At 38.6% G+C, this 10,151-nt stretch overlaps 1 protein-coding gene across 2 annotated transcripts in view; it reads right to left on the bottom strand.

The window, feature by feature from the left end:
- The window catches only part of STXBP5L (syntaxin binding protein 5L), a 419,474-nt gene that overhangs the window by 288,904 nt on the left and 120,419 nt on the right, over window positions 1–10,151 (bottom strand). For both annotated transcript variants that reach the window (XM_008708188.2, XM_040621308.1), the window contains exon 3: window positions 4,884–4,965. In XM_008708188.2, coding sequence (XP_008706410.2) covers window positions 4,884–4,965 — 82 coding nt within the window. The remainder of the gene's footprint in view (window positions 1–4,883; window positions 4,966–10,151) is intronic.

The raw sequence follows: 10,151 nt of genomic DNA, 5'->3' as shown, positions 1-10,151 counted from the left end.
AATACATCCTTTAAGAATAATATAGTGTCCTTCTGTATCTCTAACTACAGTCTTTAGTTTAAAATCTAATCTGTCTGATATGAGAATTGCTACCCCAGCTTTCTTTTGAGGTCCATTAGCATGAAAAATGATTTTCCAACCCTTCACTTTCAGTCTGGATGTATCTTTAGTTTCAAAATGAGTCTTTTGTAGACAGCAAATGGATGGGTCATGTCTTTTTATCCAATCTGCAACCCTGTGTTGTTTTATGGGAGCATTTAGGCCATTCACATTGAGAGTGATTATTGAGAGATATAATTTTAATGATGTCATGTTTCCTGTGAAGTCTTTGTTTCTATAGATTGTGACTTTCTGTTCTGTATCACTCTTGGGGCCTTTTTACTTTTATATAAAAAAAAAAACCCTTAATATCTCCTGTAGGGCTGGTTTCTTGGTTACGAAATTGGTCAGTGTCTGGCGATCTTGGAAGGTCCTTATCCCTCCATCAATTCTGAATGACAGCCTTGCTGGATAAGGGATCCTTGGCTGCATGTTTTTTTCGGACAGAGCTTTAAAAATGCCCTGCCAACCCTTTCTCTCATTCCAGGTCTCTGTAGACAGGTCTGACGTAATTCTGATATTTTTGCCTCTGTACGTGAGAAATTTTTTCGCCCTGGCCTCTTTCAATACTGTATCCGTGGATCTAATATTTGCGAATTGCACTATGACGTGATGTGGCATAGGTTTGTCGTGGTTGAACTTGGGAGGGGTCCTCTCTGCCTCTTGGATGTGAATGCTTGTTTCCTTTGCCAGATTAGGGAAGTTTTCAGCTACAATTTGTTCAAATATCTCTTCTAGACCTCTCTCTTTCTACACCCTTCCAGGGATCCCAATGATTCTGACATTGGAACGTTTCATTGAGTCAGTAATCTCCCGTAACCTATGTTCTTGAGATTGGATTTTTTTGAGCCAAGTTTTTGTTTTAACCTTCTCTTCTACCATCCCATCCTCCAATTCACTGATTCATTCCTCTGCCTCATTTACCCTGGATGTCAGAGCATCTAGTTTTGCCTGCATTTGATTCATAGCATTTTTAATTTCTGCTAGATTCATTCTCATTTCCGCCCTTAGAGATTCTCTTTTCTCGTTAATATTTTCATTAACATTTTTTTCAAGTCTACACATCATCTTGACCATTGTTACTCTGAACTCCATTTCTGATAATTTGATTATATTCATATCCATCAGTTGTGTGGCAGAGGCCACAGACTCATTATCTCTTCTTTGCTGGGGGGCATTTCTCCTTCTCGTCATTCTAATGAGAGGTTGCGGGGTTGTCCAGATCCCAAATTGTTGACCAGGACCCAGGCAGTGTGCACTTTTAATAGGGACCTTAGGGATGTGGGTTTCTTGATTTTTCAGCCTGCCTTCTGGGGGAGAGGCATGCTGCGCTGATATTCAGGCAACCCCGTTTGGGTAGAGTCTTCCTGTCCCCTGCAATGGGGTATGGGGATGGGCACAATGTGAGCTGGTATTTCCGAGCTTTTGTTCTCTGGCGGCTTTCCCTGGTGGTTTTCTGTGGCTCCTCTGAGAGTCAGAGCAGGAGTGGCTGAATCCTAGCCTCTGTCTCAGAACAGAGAGATCACTGTCTGTTCTCCACTGAGCTCTCTTAGCCTCTTTAACTCTGTTTCTGTTGGTGCTGCTAAAAACCCTGCAGTGTCCCAGGTTGTGCACCCCACAGTCGGTGTCCCAGCCCTCATTTTCAGGGCTGGCATGTCTCTGTCCTTTGTGTTTCTAACACTGCCAGCTGCCCCGGTTGCTGCACGCGCTCCCAAGCTCTCTGTTTCAGTGTGGTTCGTGCTCACTCCGGAGCTCTGGTTTTCGGTCAGCTCTCACGCATGCACTCCTGAATTCCTGGTATCAGTCCAGTTCCAATGAGTGCTCCAGAGCCCCGGTTGTCAGTCTGGACACGCGCCTGCTCCCGAGCTCCTGGCTCCGGTCTAGTTCCAGTGAGCGCTCCAGAGCTCCGTATTTCAGTCTGGTCGCACGCATGTTCCCAGGCTCACAGTCTCAGTCTGCTCTCTCACGGGTGTGGGTCCGTGAGTCCAGCCCACTCCCCAGTGCAGATGGCTACCGCTGCCCAGCACCCAAGCACGGTGGCTCCCTCCCCCTTCCGTTTATCTTCCGATATCTGTGCGCGGATTCACGGCTCCCCACTTCGTACCTCAATACTCAGCGCTGGAGATGTTCATTTGTAGAGATCCAGATGTATCTTCCTGTGTCTCAGGCTGATTCCGTGGGTTTTCAGGATGGTCTGGCACATATCCAGCTCAACTCAGGAGACTGGTTGAAAAAGGGGACCCCTACTCCTCCGCCATCTTAACACCCTATTCCTGAATGTGTTCTTTAGAAGAGATCTTGCAGAATCATGGTATCCTAATATACCCAAAATTCTTTTCATATTTTCCAAAGTAATCTGTTACAAGTAACCTTTCATGGTTTATAATATCAACTGCAGATATAAAATGATTATCCCATTTAGATGATCAGATATAGTTATACTGAAATTCCTAGGATTTATTTCTTCTTTAGGAATTAAAGGAGAGAAGATAGAAACTGTTACAGAAGACCATTTAGATTCCTAAGACAAAAATGCTCATGTATCCTATCATGCTTCTCTTCATATTGTGTACCTGTGATTTTAGGCTCAGAAAATAGCTTTTAAAACACAAATCATGATCCAAGAGTATATCCATTAAAATTTGTTAAAAAGTGTATATAATTTGCATATTTGTAAGTATATAAATACACATGTTAAAAGAGGTATACAACATTGATATATACATTTTAACATGAGCTCATACAAAATTACGTTCCATGGAATAAAATGTATTCTATATATGCCTTCAGGAATTTTATGTTTGTTTGCTTGTTTTATTTATAAACCATCCCCAAATGTTACTAATATACAAACTGGAATGTTACTAGGATTGCTTGCAAGTGCTTGATTTTTTTTTTTAAATACAGGATACTGATCTCCTTTCTAAGGACAATGGAAATACACTTAGAATAGGGTGAGGATAGAACATGATATATGAAATTAATAAAACATTCTCTAAATAGTTATGTGCTACATATAATATGCCAAGGGCAATGGAATTAATGCAGTATATATTCAATAACATATAATAATAACAGCCAAATAAATCATGGAAGGAAGTATTATTAAATCTATGATAAAAATAGTAGACAACTTATCATTTTGGAGGGACGTGAATAGGACCAGTGAGCATAACACCACCAACAGAGATTATAAGACACATGAAAGTAAGCACATCAGCAGAGTGTCTAGGGCTTATCTATAAAAGCAAAGTGAATCCATAAGCACAAGTAATAAAGATCTATGAAAACATTAAAAACTGAATAGAAACACCAGCCTTGAGGTCAGAGACTAGGAAGTTTGCGAAAAGGTAAAGAAATTGAGTGCAGGGTTCTAGTTCAGGCTAGACAATGTAAACAACAAAAACATGTTGAAGGCTTGTCTTTTTACTTAGTTATTCAGCACAGAGGCAAAGTTAGGGACTTGAAGATGATTCTCAGAGGATCGAAACCAGAGAAAACCACCTGGAAACAAGTTATGCCTGCTAGTACACAGCCATGTAGAAGGCTGAGATCTCTCCAATAGGAGCTACAGAGTAACACTGAGACTTCAAAAAGGTTGGCATTCTAAATACTAATGACAAGTATTACAATAAAATATTTTTTTTAGTTTCCCTTTTTTTCTTATCTCCTTCTCTCATTGTGGTACCCCATAGCAAGTATACCTACAAGGTAAAATACGCTAGGTTTGTCAATGAGGAGAATCCCACTGACTTCTGAGAAAGAGTCTGAACTGAGAGAGTTAAAAGGTGGACATCTGCCAACATCACAAATTTTTCATGCTTTAAGTGTCTCTGATAGAAAATTCTATGAACCATTTTACCCATGTTTATGATTATAAAATTCTTAGAGAAAAACTTATGAAAGTATATGGAGATATTGAAAAAAAGATCATTCATTCCATAAGAAAACAACCAGCAGTACTTTTTTTTTTTTTTTTCTCAAGGCATTGAGTTTAGTCTGCTAAGTGCCTGAATTTGGTATGGAACAAATTTTTAAGGCATTTTTGCATTGACAGCTCACTTAACTGAAAAGAGATCTAAAAGACACAATGATCCACTTAAAACGTGAGTAAAAAATATGAATCCATATGGCCTTAAGAAGCCTTTAACTAATAGAAGATCTGTAACTTTTCCAAGCTTTATAAATACATACTTTGTCTTTGGGAAGTTCCTCATCACCACAGGTCTATAGAATAGGGATAGGGTAAGGAGGCAATTGTCATAATAGCTATGGATATATAAATTAATACAAATGCATATATGTACCAATAAATATATCTGAATATATATACAGATAGCAGAACCCATAGGTAAATAACTGAAAAAGTTATTTCATGAAAGATAAGGGCAAAACATTAAGTTAATGCTGATTATATAATTTAAATTAGTATGCTGAAGAAAGTTTAATAGTCAATGGAGCAATGAGAGTTGTAGTAATTTTTTAAAAAACATGTAAACAATTATATCTGTAAATTATGCTGCATAATAATAACAACAGAATCTTCTGGTATATGCAACCTTTCTCCTTTAAAATTTAATAAACTGACAAATACTGAAGTAGTTTTTTATAAGAAATGTGACCATGAATAATATCTCACATATATATATCTTTAAACATTTAGAATACATAAAAAATAGCATAGTTAAATAAAAAATATATTTTATATATCATAATATAAAAAAGATCACATCAACTAATGTAGTATGTATGTCTCTGTGAGAAATAGTCAAGAAAACCCTTACCTCATTGATCAAGAATTGGAGCTGCAGGACAGCTGCACCACTTTCATGTTGGCAATAACAATCAACGCCAGGTCTCCCAAGTCTAATACATTAAAAGTCAAGGATTCTAACACTTTAATTAATACAAATATTAATGATTAAAGTAAAAACTAAGGGTCAAAAATCTTAGTTGATACAAATTATATTACATAGCATAGGACATCAACAAAATGGCCAAATAGGACATCTCTTGCACATATCCCCTCCTTGACAACAATAATTTTCCATCCATGCACAAACAAAAGTGCCTTCTTGGGAGCTTCCAGACCTAGATAGGAGACTGCAAAACCACAGTGCAGTCCTAGAATGAAGAGAGTTGTTTTGGGAAGGCAGGCTTACTTACCCCAAGCAGCTGATTTCCTGACTGCAGTCTCAGCTACAGAAACAGAAATACCTCTGTACTCCTGAGAACTCAGCTATAGATAGCCTATTCAGCTTGGGGTCTGTCACCAGCATGTGTTATATGCCAAGAGACCTGAAAGCATCACCCACATATCAGGTGATTGTCATATAGACCTCATTTCAGCTGTGGATCCAGAAGTGGTATTTGAACCAGCTCTAGCTCTTCTTGGCTACAGTGTGGGACCACTGGAGGTAACCCCACCAAATTCAGTCAGACCAAAGATTTTGAAATGACCTTATAACTGGGCTCCAGCCCACCCCAACCACAGTCTAGGAATAATCTTGCTGGTATAGGGACCCTGTTGGAGACACTCTTGTCTGTGCCCCTAAAGATCCTGAAAGGGCCCTATATGTGGCTCCATCTTCCTCACAGCAATAGTCTGTCAGTATGCCAGCAGTCCTGAGGGCCTAGGGTCCCAGCAGAAGAAATTCCCATCTGTGCATCTGAAAATCTGGAAAGGGACTCATCCTCTACTCCCCAGGCCTTCCAGTCACAGTCCACAAGTAGGCCTGTTGGCCTGAGAACCAGGCTGCAGACACTCCCATCGGTGCTCACAGGGATCCTAAAAGGGCCAAAACATGAGCCCAGCCTCCTCACAGTCATAGTCAGCCAGCAGTCCTGAGGGTCCAGAGCCGCAGCGGGAAACATTCCTGGCTACAAACCTGATGACTCTGAAAGGGTCCTATATTCAACTCCAGCTCCTCCAACTGCAATCTGTGAATAGTCCTGCTGCCACAGAGACCTAGCAGGAGACACTCCTGTTTGTACTCCCAGAGATCCCTATACTGGGTACCAACCCCTCCCAGCCTCAATCCATGAGCAGTCCTACAGGCACAGGAACCTGGTAAGAAAAACAACCGTACCCCCAAAAGATCCTGAAAGGGCCCTGTACTTGGCTTAGCCCATCTGACCATGGTCAGGGACCAATCCAACCTATCCAGTGACTTGAAGGGAGATATCCCATCTGTGTACCCAGAGCCAGGTCTGCAAACCTTAATCTTGGCTGTGGGATGTGAAACAGCCATGAGGCTCAGTTCCAGCACCTCTTAGCCACAGTTCAGGATCAATCCTGCACACCGAAGAAGCCATCCAGTAACTAGGCAGCAGTTCTCCTGGGGATCTGACGGGAGCCACACCCACCATTTACCTGATCACAGGCCCACTGACTACTTACCTGATAGTAGGACCTACATGTGGACCCTTGTCTAGTACCACCCTATTGACAAGGTACTAGAGGCAGTTGCAAGCACCCAGGAACCAGAAGTGATCCACACTGGCCTAAGCTCTAGTAACAAGCCCAATCACAGACTCCACTGCAGATCCAGTGACAGCCTCATAACTGGCTGCAAGTCTGGAGATAACAGTATCAGCCCAGGGAATGGGACAAGAAAAGGTCTTTATCTTCCAGTCTATAAAGACTGAAAGAGGTGTTTTCTCCTACAAATGCATAGACACCAGTGCGAGGCAACATGGATCATGAAGAATCAACCATATATGACACCACCAAAGAACACTGATAGCACTCCAGTAATGGACCCCAAAGAAATGGAGATCTATGATTTGTCCAGCAAAGAAATCAAAATAATCATTTTTAAAAACCTGGATGAAAATGCAAAAGAACACAGATAGTTAAACAAAAACAGGAAAACAATTCATGAACAAAATGCATTTAATAAAGAAACAGAAACTATAAAAAAGAACCAAACAGAAAAATCCTAGAGTTCAAGAATACAATGCCAGAAATGAAAAATTCAAAACAGAGCTTCAATAACAGCCCTGATCACACAAAAGAATTAGCAAACTCAAAGACAAATCATCTGAAATTACCCACTTAGAGGAACAAAAAGAAGAAAGAGTGAAGAAAGCCTAGGTAAATTATGCGATACCAACAAGCAAATGGTTATTTGCATCATGAGAGTCCCAGAAGATAAAGAAGAGGAGAAAGAAGCAGAAAGATTATTTAAAAACAAAAACAAAACAAACAAGCAAAAAAAAAACAGCTGAAAACTTCCCAAATCCTGGAAAAGATATAGACATCCAGGTACAGGAAGCTCAAAGGAACCCAAGCAAGATCAACCCAAAGATTACTCTGAGAAACATTATAATCAAAATGCTTAAAGTCAAAGACAAGGAGATAATTTTGAAAGCAACAAGGGAAAAGCAATTTGTCACTACAAAGGACCCACATAAGACTATCAGTGGATTTCTCTGCAGAAATCTAGCAGGCCAGGAGGCAGTGGAGCGATATATTCAAAGTAATGAAAGGGGGGAAAAAAACTGCCAACCAAGAATACTATACCCAGCAAAACTGTCCTTCAGAAATGAAGGAAAGATAAAGACAAAGAGTAGTTAAGGGAGTTCATTATCACTAAACCTGCTGTTACAAAAAATGTTAAAGGGAGTTCAAGTGGAAATGAAAGGACACTATGTAACAACATAAAAACATAAAAGCATAAAACTCACTCATAAGAGTAAATATATAGTTAAATTCAGAATACCCCAGTACTGTAATGGTTGTATATAAATCACTTTTATCTCTATTATAAAAACTGAAGATAATATTTTTAAAAATTATAGCTAATTTGTTAATGGATGCACAATATATAAAGATTTAAAATATGACGATATCATAAAATGTTGGGGGAAGAAAAGTAAAACTGTTGAGTATTTGTATGTGATTGAAAGTGAGTTGTTATCAGCTTAAAATAGACTGTTATATCTCTAAGATGTTTTTACACAAGCCTCATGGTAACCAAAAAGAAAAAAAAATCTGTAGTGTTTACATAAAAGGTAAAGAGAAAAGAATTAAAGCACATAAACATTTTACAAAAAATAACACAAATTAAGAGATGAAAAAACAGGGGAACTGCAAAATTCAGAAAACAATATAAAAAGACAATAGTAAGTACTTACCAACAATTAATTTAAATGTAAATAAAGTAATTATTCAATCAAAAGACACAAAAGGGGCTAAACAGATAAAAAACAAGATCCAAAATATGTGGTCTATATGAGACACTCTCTTTAGCTTTATGGATACACTTAGACAGGAATTGAAGGCACGGAAAAAGATATTCCATGCACTATACTAATGTCAGATAAAACAGACTTTAGTCAAAATCAGTGGCAAGAGGAAAAAGTCACAATATAGTGATAAAGGGGTCAATTTATCAAGAGGATATAACAATTATAAATACATAAGCACCAACACTGGAGCACCTAAATATTTAAAGCGAATATTAGAACTGGAGGGAGAAATAGAAGCCAATACCATAGTAGTAAAACACTTAAATATCCCACTTTCAGCATTAGAGAAATCATCCAGACAGAACTAACAGTGGACCTAAATAACACTACAGACAAAATGGACCTAACAGACATATATAGAACATTCCATTCAAGAAACCAGAATACACATTCTTAAGTGCATACAAAACATTCTCCAGGATAGGTCATATGTTGGAACACAAAGCAAGAAGATTGAAACTATTTCTAGTATCTTTTCTGACCACAGTGCTATTACATGAAAAATCAGTAACAGGAGAAAAACTGGAAAATTCACAAATATGTGGAAATTAAACAACACAATTCTGAACAACTAATGGATCAAAGAAGAAACCAAAAGGGGAATCATATAATCTTGAAACAAATGGAAATGAAAACAAAACACACCAAAACTTATGGGATACAGGAAAGCAGTTCTACAAGGAAAATTTTTAGCAACAAATGCCAAAAATAAGAGAAAGATCTCAAATAAACAACCTAATTTTACACCAAAAGGAATTAGAAAAAGAACAAACTAAGCCCAAGTTAGCAGAAGAAAGCAAATAATAAAGATCATAGTGGAAATAGCTAAAATAGAGACTAAAGAGACAATAGGGGAAAAAAATCAATGAAACTAAGAGCCATTTTTTGGAGGGATAAACAAAATTGACAAATCTTCAGCTGGAGTAATTAAGAAAAAAAGAGAAGACTTGAATAAACTTATAAATGAAAGAGAAGACATTACACATGATCCCACAGAAATACAAAGAATCATAGAAGCTACTATGAACAATTATATGTAAACAAACTGGATAACTGAAAAGCAATGGATAAATTCCTAGAAACATAAAACCTACAAAGAATGAATCATCAAGAAACTGAAAATCTAAGCAGACTAACGATGACTAAAGGGATTGAAGCAATAATCAAAACCTTCCTTGGGGCACCTAGGTGGCTCAGTTGGTTGTGTCCAACTCTGGGTTATAGCACAGGTCATGATCTCAGGGTCATGAGATCGAGCTCCATGTCAGGCTGTGCTTGGTGCAGAATCTGCTTGAGATTCGCTCTGCCTCTCTCTCTGCCCCTCCCCCTGCTCACACTCGTGCTCTCTCTCTCACTGTCTCTCTCAAAAATAAATAAAGAGGGGGCACCTGGGTGGTACAGTCAGCTAAGCATATGACTCTTTGTTTCGGCTCAGGTCATGATGTCAGGGTCATGAGACTGAGCCCCGTGTCAAGACCCACGCTCAGTGTGAAGTCTGCTTGAGTTTCTCTCTCCCTCCCCCTCTCCCCCTCCTGCTCATGCTTGCTCTCTCTCTCTCAAATACATATACATAAATAAATCTTTAAAAAATAATAAAACAAATTAATAAATCTTTAAAAAAATTATCAAAACCTCCCAATAAAGGAAAGCCCAAGAACAGATGGTTCCAGAGAATATTTAAAGAATTGATGCCAATCTTTCTTAAAGTTTTATAAAGGAATGAAGAGGAGAAACACCCTTAAACTAAGTTTCCAAGGTCAACCTTACTCTGATACCAAATCCAGATAAGGACAGTATAG

This window comes from Ursus maritimus, unplaced genomic scaffold (genome assembly GCF_017311325.1).
Source record: "Ursus maritimus isolate PB19 unplaced genomic scaffold, ASM1731132v1 scaffold_4, whole genome shotgun sequence".
In the NCBI taxonomy this organism is placed as follows: Eukaryota; Metazoa; Chordata; class Mammalia; order Carnivora; family Ursidae; genus Ursus; species Ursus maritimus.
This window is presented reverse-complemented; position numbering and strand designations above follow the sequence as displayed.